The sequence below is a fragment of the Rhinatrema bivittatum genome, chromosome 6 (assembly GCF_901001135.1).
Source record: "Rhinatrema bivittatum chromosome 6, aRhiBiv1.1, whole genome shotgun sequence".
NCBI classification, from domain to species: domain Eukaryota; kingdom Metazoa; phylum Chordata; class Amphibia; order Gymnophiona; family Rhinatrematidae; genus Rhinatrema; species Rhinatrema bivittatum.
This window is the reverse complement of record NC_042620.1, coordinates 43,751,050-43,766,759: the sequence shown is the minus strand read 5'-3', so window position 1 is coordinate 43,766,759 and position 15,710 is coordinate 43,751,050. Positions and strand designations below refer to the sequence as shown.

The following is a 15,710-nucleotide window of genomic DNA, read 5'->3' as shown; positions in this document are numbered from 1 at the left end:
CTCCAGAAAAGAAAACTTTCTTTGTAACAGTGATAGCCTATATCTGTCTAAGAAAGCAACCATGATCCTAGGTGAGCAACTCAGTTCATAAATTTAAACTAGATGCATGCTCGTTTAAAAATCTCATCTGCCCCATAGGTTTTTATCCCTTCATGGTAAAGGAGAAGACATAATCGCAACTAGATCTTCAGCGTCTCTACATATTTCCAGAAGGGTAGCCATGTTTTTAGCCTGTAGTAGCAAAAGCTACATAGAGGATATTAATGAACGAAGTGTGCTGTTGTGCTCAAACACTTATGGGCTAATAAATCTGTAGGGCTATAAGGTGCTACCCAACCTCTGTCTTAAGCATAATAAAAGCCAATCTCAAGATCAAAATAAAAACCAATCTCAAGATCAAAATCGTAGAGCATATAGAAAGACATGATTTAATGGAACATAGTCAACATGGATTTACCCAAGGGAAGTCTTGCCTAACAAATCTGCTTCATTTTTTTGAAGGGGTTAATAAACATGTGGATAAAGGTGAACCGGTAGATGTAGTGTATTTGGATTTTCAGAAGGCGTTTGACAAAGTCCCTCATGAGAGGCTTCTACAAAAACTAAAAAGTCATGGGATAGGAGGCGATGTCCTTTCGTGGATAACAAGCTGGTTAAAAGACAGGAAACAGAGAGTAGGATTAAATGGTCAATTTTCTCAGTGGAAAAGGGTAAACAGTGGAGTGCCTCAGGGATCTGTACTTGGACCGGTGCTTTTCAATATATATATAAATGATCTGGAAAGGAATACGACGAGTGAGGTAATCAAATTTGCGGATGATACAAAATTATTCAGAGTAGTTAAATCACAAGCAGACTGTGATACATTACAGGAGGACCTTGCAAGACTTGAAGATTGGGCATCCAAATGGCAGATGAAATTTAATGTGGACAAGTGCAAGGTGTTGCATATAGGGAAAAATAACCATTGCTGAGGTTACACGATGTTAGGTTCCATATTAGGAGCTACCACCCAGGAAAAACATCTAGGCATCATAGTGGATAATACCTTAAAATCGTCGGCTCAGTGTGCTGCAGCAGTCAAAAAAGCAAATAGAATGTTAGGAATTATTAGGAAGGGAATGGTTAATAGAACAGAAAATGTCATAATGCCTCTATATCGCTCCATGGTGAGACCACACCTTGAATACTGTGTACAATTCTGGTTGCCGCATCTCAAAAAAGATATAGTTGCGATGGAGAAGGTACAGAGAAGGGCAACCAAAATGATAAAGGGGATGGAACAGCTTCCCTATGAGGAAAGGCTGAAGAGGTTAGGGCTGTTCAACTTGGAGAAGAGATGGCTGAGGGGGGATATGATAGAGGTCTTTAAGATCATGAGAGGTCTTGAACGAGTAGATGTGACTCGGTTATTTTCACTTTCAAATAATAGAAGGACTAGAGGGCATTCCATGAAGTTAGCAAGTAGCACATTTAAGACTAATCGGAGAAAATTCTTTTTCACTCAACGCACAATAAAGCTCTGGAATTTGTTGCCAGAGGATGTGTTTAGTGCAGTTAGTGTAGCTGGGTTCAAAAAAGGTTTGGATAAGTTCTTGGAGGAGAAGTCCATTAATGGCTATTAATCAATTTTACTTAGGGAATAGCCACTGCTATTAATTGCATCAGTAGCATGGGATCTTCTTAGTGTTTGGGTAATTGCCAGGTTCTTGTGGCCTGGTTTTGGCCTCTGTTGGAAACAGGATGCTGGGCTTGATGGACCCTTGGTCTGACCCAGCATGGCAATTTCTTATGTTCTTATGTTCAATTATGTGTTTCTTTGTCCTTCTGTTAGCACAGGAGATACATAGAATAGGATGCCAATATAGCTTCATGTTATGAGAGACAGAATGATTTGGTTTTATTCCATTCCATGCATGGAGATATAGTGGCGAAGATTAGAAGCTGGTTAAATTGGACTGTCACCCGCAACATTTATCTGTTAAAGTTAAGAAATTCTCAAAAGGTTGAAGTCCTATAAAACCACCTGTAAAGAATAGGAAAGATAAGATGGGCAGGAATGAGGATTAGCAGATGGAAGAAGAGGGAAGAGGAAGTGTCTGGAAGGGTATGATGGTAATTTGAAACAGCCGTGCGGGCGCACATGTACATGCGTATGCTGGCTCTCGCAAAAGGACACAGCCATATTAAAATGCATGCACGTGTATATGTGCATGGTATAAAATAGCCTGCATGCATGTACATGGGCACACAATTTTATATGGACGTGCCCATGTGCACAAATGCCACCTCTGCTGTGTAAGTGGGGAAATTTTAGTAGACGTGCACTGATGCAATTCCCAGTTTCCCCAGTTCATTCCTAGTTAGCCCAGGTAAAGGATAGGACTTCCTAACACCCTTATTTAATTAGCCTCCCTTTTGCCCTACTCTTAATACCCCGCTGACTAGCCTATTTCTTTTTTGTTCCTGGACTTACACACCATCCATAGCAGAAGTAAAAGTACAAAGTATGGGACCCTGGCACATTTGTGCACGTAAATACTTTCGCGCAAATTTCATTGAGAAATCCAGTAATGCCCTTGCTCTGCCCAGACAGTGCCCACATGCTGCCCCTTTTTTGCAAAACGTTTTTATACATGTACTGAGAGATATGCGTGTACTTGTACGCTTTTTAAAATCTGCACATTGTGTGCCCGCCCAACTTCTATACGTTCTCTGCTGTTGAAGCAGAGAGCTATGTTGGATATGTATTGAAAGTGAAGTATGCATTGAAAGCCACATTATCTATCAACAAATATTGAATAAGCCTAATAATTAGTAATACCTATAGCTTATGAACTCTTCGTTAATTTTACATACTCTTGCCCACCCCTGTTTTTTTTTTTTTTTATTTGGAGATGGCAGGCCTCCATCCTTCCGCTCCGTGAAGGTGGAACACCAACCACTGGCCACTGGCATCCCGCTCCGTGAATGCCTCTGTGGATACTGCCGCTCCGTGCAGTGTTTTGCTGCCTCCTCTTTAAACACTTCCTCTAGACCTGATGGATACACTTCCTCTAGACCGGATACACTTTATACACTTCCTCTAGACCTGATGGATCCACATTATTTTCAGCTCTGCAGTGTTATTTTTTATCACAGAGTTTTAGCATGATATAATATATCACAGTGATACTGTCACAATACTTTCCCAGGGAAGGGCAAAATATCGCAGGACCACCCCCATGATATTTCACCCCTCCCAAGTGAAGCTTGCTGGGCAGACTGGATGGGCCGATTGGTCTTCTTCTGCCATCATTTCTATGTTTCTATGTTTCTATAATGTGTGTTAGCAGGCCACATTGAATGGGGCTGCCTCCATTTTAAAAAGCCATGTATCCTGAATCCCCCTCAGGGGTCAAGCGAAGCCCCTCACACATTCCCCGCCTCTAAAGGTGGCCCATTCAGCCCTAAAATAAAAAAAAATAAAAATAAAAATCATGCAGTAATGCCCCCCCTTCCTGAACTCTTCTCCTTTGATAAAAAAGAAATATCATCAACAAACTCCTTTTAAATTGTATGCTTCTATTATGAGGGTCATTCTCAAACAGCCCATAAAGAGCAAAAATCTGCGGGTACAAAGTAGCCCAAGTTTTCAAAACTGACTTACGAGTAGAAGTCCACTTTGAAAATCCATAGGTTGTCAATTTGAAAAGCCCGGAGATATGGAAATATGTCAGGCTGGTGCACGCCAAGTGGATTTTAAAAGGTGCTTGCATTATGCGCGCATCCTCCCGCTATGCACACAAATGAAAAGTTCCAAAAAAGGAGCGGGGCGTGGACTTGATCTGGGTGGGGCATGGGCGTTCCTGGATTTCAACTTCAAATTTGCATTTAAATACTTACGCGCACAGGTGCGTGCCATGGTCCCCTGTCGCGTAACTTTTCTTCTGCTGTGGAGAACGTGCAAGTAATTAGAGTAGTTAGATAAAAATAGATTGGCAGGATTTTAAAGGTAGAGCCTAACAGGGGCAATGGGAGGCCACTAAACTAGTGGGGTTTAGAAGTCCTATCCCTAATCTGGGTGAACTGGGAACAAGCTGCGAAAACTGGAAATGGCGTTGATGCTCATGTCTACTAAAATCCCTCCTTTCGCGACAGAAGTGGCATTTGCGTGCATAGATGCACGCCCAATTAAAATTGTGCGCACATGTGCATGCATTCCTTCTGTTTTATAACATGCGCACATATATACGCATATGTTATAAAATGGCTATATCCCTGGACACAGGCCAACAAACGTGTGCATGTGTACCTGCGTGCCTGTTTCAAAGTTACCATCCCTATGGGCAGCAAGTTTTATACCAGCTCCACAGCAAGTGCGCTGAAAATCAAGCCCTAGAAGTGTTGAGATTAAACCAATATTATTCTAAAACCAGGTGCATTAAATGCAGTATATCCTTAAGGTGCTTTAATATGTTGTCTGTATTATTATGTATTCCATGTGCAATATGAACACTAGCATTTATATTTTATTGTGTAGCTGATTAATACTGACTTCATATTAGCATATTAGCATTTTCAAGGGAACTATGTATAATTTAAACATGGGTATGCTTAAGAAACTGTTCACAATTTCGAAATATGAATATTGGTTTGTAGTTCAACTTTTAAATGGTGCTTCTTTCTTTTTGCAGGTTTATCATTTCTCTTATACGGCATCATATGTAATTTATAACATACATACAAGGTAAGTAATTCTGCATTTAACTATTTATTTTCTTCAACCAATTGCCCTAGGCAATAACATAACATACAGCATAACCATATTAAAAAAAAACCCAACAAAAAACAAAAAATGACATACTATCTTAAAACTAATAAGGCAAACAGCTATAACACCTTCTCAAATTAGCTAATAGTTTCTCTAATTTGGGCTAGTAGCAGATGTGAACAACCACGCTTTACATAAACTTGATTGCTATTAACATTGTATGTGTTTTGAAGTAAAATAAATTCATTTTTTAAGGGAAGTTTGGGAGCTAAATCCTCCAGAAGTAGACAATTCAGTTTTGCAGTATGCAGCTTGGGGAATACAAGATCAGCAACTGGTAAGTCTTAATAATATCTATTTATTTATTTATTAGCTTTTATTAATCGCTTTACAGATAAAAATTATCACTCAAAGCGATGTACAAAAATAAAACATGAAATTATAAGAACATCATAAAATAATATTCATTAAAATCAAAAGAATACATAGATAAACAAGAAATGCAGCTCATCTTCAGATTTTAATCTCCCACCTCCTTAACCGAATTAATCAAGCTCTGCCTAAGACCCAATAATTACTAATTGTTAACAGACATAAACCAAGTTTTTAATCTCTTCCAAAATCTTGTTAAATTTACATCTTTCACTTCCACAGGTAAACTATTCCAAAGATTTGGGATAACATTGGAAAATGATCTCATGCCCAAATGAGAATATTTACATTTTTTCACTGGAAGGAGACAAAAATATCGTCTTCCTGTAGAACATAAAGGGGCGGATTTTCAAACCTACGCGCGTGGGATACATTTGTGCGCGCTACCCGGCGCATACAAATGTACGCCTGATTTTATAACATGCACGCACAGCCACATGCATGTTATAAAATCCGGAGTCGGCGAGCACAAGGGGGTGCACACTAGTACACCTTATACACGCCGAGCCCTGGGGGAGCCCCGATGGTTTTCCCCATTCCCTCCAATGCAGCTCTGAAATTGGAGCCACCTCGGAGAGAAGTTTCCTTCGGCACCCCCCACCTTCCCCTCCCTTCCCCTACCTGTCCCGCCCCAGCCCAAAAAAAATACTCCCGTACCTTTATCCAAGTGCCGCCGTGTATTCCCCGGGCCCAGCGGCCAAAGAGAGGCTTCTGGCCACACCCCTCCCCACCCATGGACCACCTATTTTTCCAAGCCCCAGGATTTACGCGCGTCCCAGGACTTTATGCGTGCTCCGGGCCTTTTGAAAATAGGCCCGGCGCGCGTAACCGCCCTCATGCGCCTAAATCCACCTGGATTTACGCACGTAGGCTTTTAAAATCTGCCCCAAATTTATTTTGGCTATATGTCATTCCAAAGTACCCCTCAATGAAGGAGAATCAAAGCCATTTGAAATTTTAAATGCCAACACTAGGTTCTTGAATGTAACCAATGCAGTTCCAACAGCAATGGTTTGGCTGAAGTTCTCCAAGATTTTCCCAAAACATTCGAGCAGCAGTATTTTCAATGAGTTGTAGTTTACAAATCATTTTTCCCTATAATCAAAATTATATCACATTACGGTAATCCAACTGTGAAAGAATCAAGGCATAAGGCACCACTTTAAGTGTTGAGAGCCCCAAATACGGTCTCAGTTACCTTAACAATCTCAACCTAGAGTAAGTATTGTGAGCCACCTGCAAGATACGTTTTTCCAAAGAGAATTCAGAGTCCATAATCTCTCCCAGATACCTTACCTGATCTTTAGGCGTTAGCTCTAATCCATTCAAATAAGGGCTACTGGAATATTACCTGAACCAGTTTTCAATAGCTCATTCTTTTCTGAATTAAGAACCAACTTGTTTTCAAAAATCCATTGGAAAATGGTTTGTAAATGAGAGTTCAATCTTCCAACAACTTCTTTGCATGAATTTCTTAAATGAGCCAAAATGTGTATGTCATCAGCATAAATGAACGGAATAAAACCAAATGACTGAATTAAATTACCAAATTAAATTAAAAACAAATTAAAAAGAAAGGGAAATATGGTAGAACCTTAAGGAACCCCTCAATTCAACTTAAAAGAAGAAGAGAACCCTGAAAAGTCAGCAGTTGTTCCCTACCTTGAAGAAAACTAGAAAGCCACTTTAAAACCTGATCACCAATCTCTAAAAGTTCACAACAATTCAGCTAAATGGAATGATCTACAAGGTCAAAAGCACTAGAAAGATCAATCAAAACCAATAGAGAGATTTCACCCCTATCCAAATTAGAGAGTTTCTCACCCAAAGAAATCATCAAAGTCTCTGTAGTTCCTGAAGCCTTCTTGTGCTTCATCCAACACATTTATTTATGTATTTATTTAGATTCTTTTATATACCGAAGTATATCAGGCTGCCTTCACTCAGGTTTACAATGTAACCAACATCATACATAAAACGCATTCATAACGAACATATTGAAACGTGTATAGACAACTAGTAACAATTCGGCATATGTCAAAAGTGTGAGGATAGGAATAAGAGAGTAAGACTTACAAATTGGACTTGCAGTGGGAGAGCATGTATAATTAAGCATTTAAATACATAACTAAACTGAAAACACGCTTGGGTGTGTTAAGGAGACTTATACAAAAGGGAAAAGAGAAGTGGGAGGGAAAGGAGGAAAGGGTCCTAGGGGGCCATGGGAGGAAAAGATGTGCAGGACATAATTTGAATAGAGGGGTAAAGGAGAAAAGGTATGGGGGATAGGAAGTATATAGAGCATGGTTAGCAGAGGAAGTAAGTCTGATCGGATGGGATTAGATTAACCAACTCCATCTGTGAATGTTTGTTTAAATAACCATGTTTTAAGTTCTTTTTTGAAAGATTTGGAGTCTCTGATCAAACTTAGGTAGACTGGTAAAGAGTTCCATTCTTATGGTCCAGCAATCGAAAATGCTCTATTCCTAGTGTTGGATAGTTTAGCAGAGGGAAGGGAGGGTATGACTAATAGCAATTTGCCGGTGTTTCTTGTCGTGCGTGGAGTTTTGTGCAGTTGAATCATGTATACATTATACTGCTAAACAACACATTATACTGCTAAACAAAGTTTTTGTTTCCTTCAGGCTTTTTGGTGTTCAAAATAGATTTTTTGATGCATATCACAGATATTACTTCAAAATTTGTGCATCACGTAAGGTTTTTGAGAAACGGACAATTTTGTGTTACAATAATTGCGAAATTTTTTTTTTTATAATTTCTTTATTGAAGTTTTTTATTACAATATCCAGCATAAAAACCACATATAACATGTAAATGCTAACTGTAAAAGGACTCAGCCAGCCATAACATTTGGGATACAAACTGAAGAATACATTTAAAAGAGAAGAAACTGTCTGCTAAGTATATTCATACAAAGTATTCTACCTCTTCTATTAGTGCTCAGCTGATCCACCTGGTTCGTAGTGTCCAAAACCTAGCCAAGCCATATCCCCCTCATCCACCCCCCCCCCCTCCCTCCCCTCTCTCACAGTTCCGGATCTTAAAAAGGAAGAATTTTTTCAGGTCCCGCATGACTGTCGAGAAGATTCTTTGTATTCCATGTATAGCTGGAGTTTAAGAGATTCCTGTAGTCCCTGTGGAAGAGTGTTCTGATACCGCAACCAAGTCTCCTCCCATAGGCGTATTGCTTTTTTCGTTCAGCGCTTAGCCGACATGTATTCGAAGCGCATTAAGTTTACCATCCGAGTCTGCCATTGGGCCCTCCCTGGTCCTTCCGCAGAGATCCAATTAGCCATGATCGTCTGAAGCCCAATCAGCATAGCTTTCCTTGCTAATATTAAGTCCGCATGATCCAGATCATCCATGTCTTTAGTTGGAATACCTAGAAGGCTAAATTTAGGGTCTCTTTGTTATGTGAAGCCAAGGATCCCACATTTCCAAAATAATTGTGTTCCAAAAGAGTACAATCTCTTCACAGTCCCATAATAGATGATACATAGTTCCTTCACTTTTACCACATTTCAAACAAATAGCAGAGTCACAAAGTTTGGCGGCATACATCTGGGTTCTGGACATATACATACAATGCAATACTTTATAACTTACTTCACGAAGTATAATGTTTTCAGTCAATCTGTGGCATTCCTGTACACATATTCTAATATCATCTATACTTATTCTAATATTTGCCTTTTTCACCCATTTTTCTTGTATAATTTCTATGGCCGAGTTATTCACCAGACCTTTCAATATCCTATAGAAAGTCCCACTCGAGTTAGGCTTACGCCCTATAGTGATAAAGAATGTTTGAAGGTCAGGAGCTTTAAGAAAATCCTCAGATATGTGTTTCAGTGAAAATATGTAGTGGCGTATCTGTAGAAAGCCGAAAAAGTCTTGGGAAGCTAAACCAAACTGGTCTCGCAGGTCTTGGAAGCTTTTTAGTACTAAAGTTTTAGGGTCCATGCAACATTGTATGTTATCTAACCCTCGGGCAGCCCAGGTCTGAAAAACAGGGGAGGTCATTCCACTAGGAAATTGCGGGTTTCCTATAAAAGACAAATAGGGTGTTATTGTGCCTTTCATCTTTAATTTAGTCCGACATAAGTATCTCCAGGCTCCTCTACCAGAATGTATGAGCATATTCTTTTTAAAACTTTCTGGTATGGCTGTGCCGGGATCTGTAGTAAATTCATAGGCCTATAGGGGGACCTCCATTCTACTAAGAACTGCGTCTGGGAGTATATGCTGGTTCCATTAATCCAATCATATATATGGCGTAGGATACATGTAAGATTATACTCCCTCCAATTCGGGCACGCCAAACCCCCTTGAGCTTTGGGCAACATCAATGTTGACAACGGGAGGCACGCTTTATGAGACCCCCATAAGAATTTTCACACTAGCCTATGGATACGCATTACTTCTGCTTTGGTTAACCAGATTGGTAATTGTTGCAGGACATATATCCATTTCGGCAGGTCCATCATTTTTATCAAAAAAACCTTTTCCGGTAAGGGATAAAGGCAAATTTGCCCACCCCGTCAGTTTGCTATGCATGTTTTGGTATAGGGGGTCTATGTTTGCCTTGTGTAGATGTTGCACCTCTCTGGTAAGACGTAGCCCGAGATATCTGATGGCCTTGTCAACACATTTTAAGGAGAAGGGGCCTACCCAATCCTTCTGTATATTGGGCCCTAATGCCATGGCTTCAGATTTTTCAGTATTTATTTTCAGACCTGCGAAGACCCCAAACTCTCTCTGGTGTTGTAAAACTTTCGGTAAAGCACGTTGGGGAGTCGTGAGGAAAACTAATACATCATCTGCGAACGCGGAGATGTTAAAGTTCTGGTTCCCAGGGTAAATCCTTTAATCTGGGGATCAGCCGCTATCTTCCGTAAAAGAGGGTCAATTGATAATATATAAAGGAGAGGAGATAGCGGGTATCCTTGGCGTGTACCACGATGCAATTGAAAGTCCTCAGAGACTTGGCCATTAGCAAAAATTGCCGATATAGGGTTTCGGTATAGCAGAGATATACAATTTAAAATTTCCCCTCGAAAACCATAGCGTTCCAATACCGAAAATAAATATGACCATGAAACTCGGTAAAAGGCATTTTCCAAGTCAAATGTTACTACTAACGCCTCAATTCCCTTATTTTGACATTCTGCCATAGAGACCAGTAATTTTGTCATGTTTGTACTGATAGCCCTACCTTTGACGAACCCCACTTGGTGTTCCAAATTTAAGATGGGGGAAAACTATACTTTGTCCGCAATTATTTTAGCGAAGAGCTTCGCCTCGCAATTTAACAGGGAGATTGGTCTGTACGCTGCTGGATTAGATAAGTCCTTGCCCGGTTTCTCCAGAACTGTAATGAATGCTTTGGTCACTCCATCAGGGAACCTCCAATTAGCCTGAGCCTCGTGGAAGAAAGCAAGTAATGCCTTAGACGCGGAGTCCTTTAATATTTTATAATATTCAGCACTCAGTCCGTCCGGTCCTGGCGCCTTGTTCCTTTACTCAATCTAATAACCCCTTTAAGTTCCTCCAGTGTTATGGGTTCATTTAGTTTGATCAAGTGGTCTTCAGTTACCTGGGGAAGGTCTATTCCTTGAAAGAACTGGTTTTCCTCAGAGGAGCCACCCTCTCTGTCGTCCTGATATAAGGCCATATAAAAACGTCGAAATTCTGCACACACTCCGGCACTAGTCATGAGAGGCTTCCCCTGTCTATCCATTAACTTGTCTATATACGTTTTCCTTTTTTGCAGCCGTACTAGGTTGGCTAACAGCCTGCCAGCCTTGTTTCCATGCCTAAATAATTTATGCTCCCCTGCTAATAAGGTTCTTTGCATCCTAAGATGCAAGGCATCATTGAGTGCTTATAGACACTCCTTGTAGGCAGACAGATTCTCACTACTTCTACGTATACTCAGCTGTTTCTTTGCCTGAGCTAATCTTTGTTCCATATCCAGAATTTGCTTATGAAGAATTTTCGATTGAGCTATCAGATAAGAAGTGATCTCTCCTTTCATGACCGCCTTGCTTGTTTCCTAATATAGGCCGGGGCTCCCCATATGTTCTTTATTATGTTCAGCGTACTCATTCCATTTAGTCAAGAGGTAATTACCAAACTTCGAATCATCTGCCAAGTGAGCAGGGAAACGCCATATTTTTTGTTGCAAAGGGGGAGTTCCATCTTGGACCACCGCCCCTATCAATGCATGATCAGATATTGCCACATCCCCAATATACGCATTCTGCACTCTTGGGAACATGGCTTCCAATATCAAAATATAATCAATCCTGGACATCGTCGCATGCGCCCTAGACACATGTGTGTAATCGCGCTCTGTGGGATGTATGGTTCTTCATATGTCCAGTAGTTTTAGTTCCGTGCAAAGATATACAATCCCCTTTCCTTTTGTAGTGGCTACCCGCGCACTTGGCTGTGATCTGTCCAGTTCAGCATCGTGTACACAATTAAAATCGCCTAGTAAGATTAGCTGTCCTCTCTGAAGTTGGATAATTTTTCCCACAAGAGCTTGGAAAAAGGCGTGTGAATATTGGTTTGGGGCATATACTGAACATATAGTAACCTCTTTCCCTTGTAATTTCCCCACAACAATTAAAACACAGCCCTCTGCATCTGAGAACTGTTGAATTAGTTCAAAACGCAGGTTTTTGTGGATCAGCAGCGCCGTTCCAGCCTTTTTTCTGACTGCCGGGGTATAGAAGCATTGCCCAATCCACCCTCTTTTCAATTTCTTACTCTCTGCCTCAGTCAAATGTGTCTCTTGAAGCCCCACAATCTCTGCCTTCAGACTTTGTAATGTACTAAGAATTTTCTGTCATTTGACAGGTGAACCCAGGCCTCCTACATTCCAGGAGTTAACCCTTAGTTTATTCATTATTCGCTACCAAAAGAATTCCAAAGGTCCCAAGTCTGATTGTATCCCAACTGGTGGGTCTCCCAGCCTGGTGCCCCAGTTCAACCACTTCGCGGCAAACCCCAGGCGTATCATAGTATACTAGTATTGTCATGCTTGACCCAGTATCCGTCATATCACATCTTTTCAAAAGGACCCTTCTTCCTTGACCTTTTTCTGTATGTAATCCCCAATATCCCCCCCCTGTGTCCCTCCCCCCGCCTTTCCCCATACTAGTTGCTCCCTCAGAGCAAATCCCCATCGTTCCTTCAGAGTACAATCCCCACTCTTTATGGGGCTGGAGATCCATGTTAATGTGACCAGGTTCTGCCCTCCCCTTTTATCACTAAAAAGCTTTAATATTTAAACCTTATATGTCATCGCATACACTGTATACAGAGTTTCTTATAGCATAAGGCAGGAGAACAGGTGAACAGGAAACACAAACTGGGAGTTTAACAGAACATCTCTAATGGCTTACTGTACCCAGTATCATACTCCATTTCCCTCCATCTTACTGCATACAGAAAGAATTTTCATGATTCAAAGGCTGTTTTATCATTTTGTTGTTGCCAGGTTGGCGAGCCAGTCTGCTGCTTTCTCAGGAACATCAAATGAGTAAATCTGTCCCTCGTTCCATATTTTTAAGACCGCAGGGAACTGCAGGGCAAACCTGATGTTTTATTGAAGAGTGTGATGCAGGTCGGTGTGAATAGCTTCCTTTTGGCTGCAACTGCAGCTGAGAAATCTTGAAATATAATAATTTTACCTTCTTGGTCGTGCAGCTCCCTGGATTTTTTGAAAGCGGCGAAAACCATGTTCTTCTGTGCCCATTCTAGGAAACGGGCTATAACCAGCCTGGGGCATCTATCTGAGTCTCTTTTAGGCCCTAGGCGGTGGGCCCTCTCCACCGTCAGCTTTTCTTCCAGTGCTGGTAGGTTTAGTGCAATCGGTAGCCAATGCTCCGAAATATTTTTGATCTCAAGTTTGTTTATATTTTTCGGAAAGCCCATGGATTTCAGGTTGTTTCTCCGGGCTCTATTTTCAAGATCTTCAATTTTTTTGCTCCGCTGCTTTCACACTCTGTTCCACCGCCGACAACCTCGTAGACGCCGCCATGATGTCTTCCTCTGCCGCCGATACCCGGCCTTCCACGATGTCGATCTGACGCCCAACGTCTCCCATCGCTTCTTTTAAAGCTCCGAATCTCTCGGACAGACCGTCGAATTTAGGTTCGAGACCTTTTATAACTGCATCTGTGATACGAGCGACTGCCTACTCGTCGAGCGCCGCGCTGTCCCGGCTTATGCTGGCGTCCGCCATTTTAGTCTCTGGTTCGGTGATTTTTGTTTTGTCTTTTCTCACCGGTTTAGCACTCATATCCACTATCACACTGGCCCAGATGATGCAGCACGCTATCGCAATATTCTCTCTAGTGAATTTGTCTGGGTTCGTCGGTGTTAGCAGTTCAAATGTTAGGTTTTGGGGAGTGCAGAACCTGGAGCTGGAAAGATAGCCTCCTTCCCTGCTCACCACATCACGTGATCTCCAATTGTGAAATTTTAAAGCATAATCTTGCGTACATATATTTTCTTGCTAGACAGTAAAATTTATGATTTTTAAAATTCATGTCGTATTTTTGATGGCCATAAGCAATGTAACATGTAACAGAGACTAACTTTTTTTTTTTTTTTTAAATACACCAAGAATCTCTGCCTGATCATGCCAGAACTTGCTCGGGCAAGCCCCAGCTCGGCTGCAAGATTCCAACTTGTTTCCATGATGACGCAGCCTTATATAAGCAGCAGCAATGAGTAGTCTCCTATGCAACGTCTGTGTGAATGAGCGAATTGTATTACCAAAACTGTTGTTTAAAGCTTGTGGATTTAATTTCATATACTTTATGAAATGTCACACCAATGTCGTAATAGCCATGACACGTTTTATTACATCTGTGGTGAGTTTACTCTGAAAGCACAGAAAAAGGAGTATGACTGCACACATTAAGAAGGCATACAAGTTATACTTCGAGTGCAAAATTGGTGACCAGGACAGAGCATGGGCTCTTCATATATGTTGCGCATCTTGTGCCAGTAGTCTGCGAGCTTGGCTGAAAGGTGTGCGACCATCCATGCCGTTTGCCATCCCAATGATATGGAGGGAATAGAAAGATCATATAACTGACTGTTTCTGGTGCCAACATTGCCATTATAGCTTATGCCGCTACAGACTTGTAACAATGCTTAATGTATATCACACTTTTCTGGCAAACCGTATGTTATACAGACATTAGGGGTGTGCATTCATTTGCAACGTATTGGTATTCCGCAACATATATGCCATATTAGTTGTATTCGTAGGGGTTGCGAAACGTATGGCGAATCCCCCACAAATACAATGTATCACTAACGAATAACCCCCACCCTCATGACCCCCCCCCAAGACTTGCCAAAAGTCCCTGGTGGTCCAGCGGGGGTCCTGGAACGATCTCCTGCACTCGGGCCGTCGGCTGCCTGTATTCAAAATGGCGCTGATAGCCTTTGCCCTTACTATGTCACAGGGGCAACCGGTGCCATTGGTCGGCCCCTGTCACATGGTAGGAGCAATGGATGGCTGGAACCATCTTTCCCCAACTTTTCCTTTAGTATCTCGAGAAAGAGGTGCTTCAAAATAAAAATTAAAAAAATAACAAAAAATGATTATCTAAGATATAAAAGCTGATTTAAGTATAGTTATTGATGTAAGCCAAGGAAAACCAACTACAGACCTTGAAGACTGTAAACAGGTCTGGTTTTCAGAACATCTGCTGTATTTGATTTAAGAGCCTTATTAATGTGCATATTTTGGTTATCTTGAAAACTAGACCTGTTTGTGACATTAGAATCAGAGCTGCTTATCCCTGGCATAGGCAGTGTTGAAATTGGGTCAATTATTTATTAAATATATTTGTACCCTATCACTTTATTCCAAATATTGGCTTCCTATTGAAATCTACTTCATTGATGCAGGATAGGACAATTTTGGGTCCTAAATATTAAAGCAACAGTAGTAGCAAATCATAGGTGGAAATCAGCCCTACAGGGACTGAGCTCTTAAACTGCTCTGCAATGACTTTGCTTTCCTCACATACATGTACTGTTCATTTGTGTGTAATAGCTGGCACCTCGACAACCTTTGTGTTCTCTTTACTTCACTTTTCCTATACTCTTTTTTTCTTCTATGTCATTTTTTGAAAAACTGTTCTTTTTAAATACAAATCTACATAGTCTTTGTTTTTTTCAACTCTTCAAGCATATCCCTGTCACAACAACAGGTGTTCTATGGTGCAGTCCGTACACATAAACCTAAGCTTGCTGGTAGTAAATGCAATTTTAGATGATTCAGTTCACAGTTAAAACAAGCAAAATAGTTAAGATCGCCTGATTTTCATTCACACTTTTGAAAGATGCGTCTATTTAGAGTCAGTCCATAATTCTGAATTTAAATACACCATGGTGCTTCTGCTGTTCTCAGTAGAATGTGATGCATGCATCACAGTTATAGATACAAATCATGACCGTAGCATGAACACTT

General features: G+C 40.9%; 1 protein-coding gene across 1 annotated transcript in view; it reads left to right on the top strand.

The window, feature by feature from the left end:
* The window catches only part of DPP10 (dipeptidyl peptidase like 10), a 1,181,383-nt gene that overhangs the window by 888,278 nt on the left and 277,395 nt on the right, over positions 1–15,710 (top strand). The window contains exons 6-7 of the mRNA XM_029605348.1: positions 4,677–4,729; positions 5,009–5,090. Of these exons, the coding sequence (XP_029461208.1) occupies positions 4,677–4,729; positions 5,009–5,090 (135 nt within the window). The remainder of the gene's footprint in view (positions 1–4,676; positions 4,730–5,008; positions 5,091–15,710) is intronic.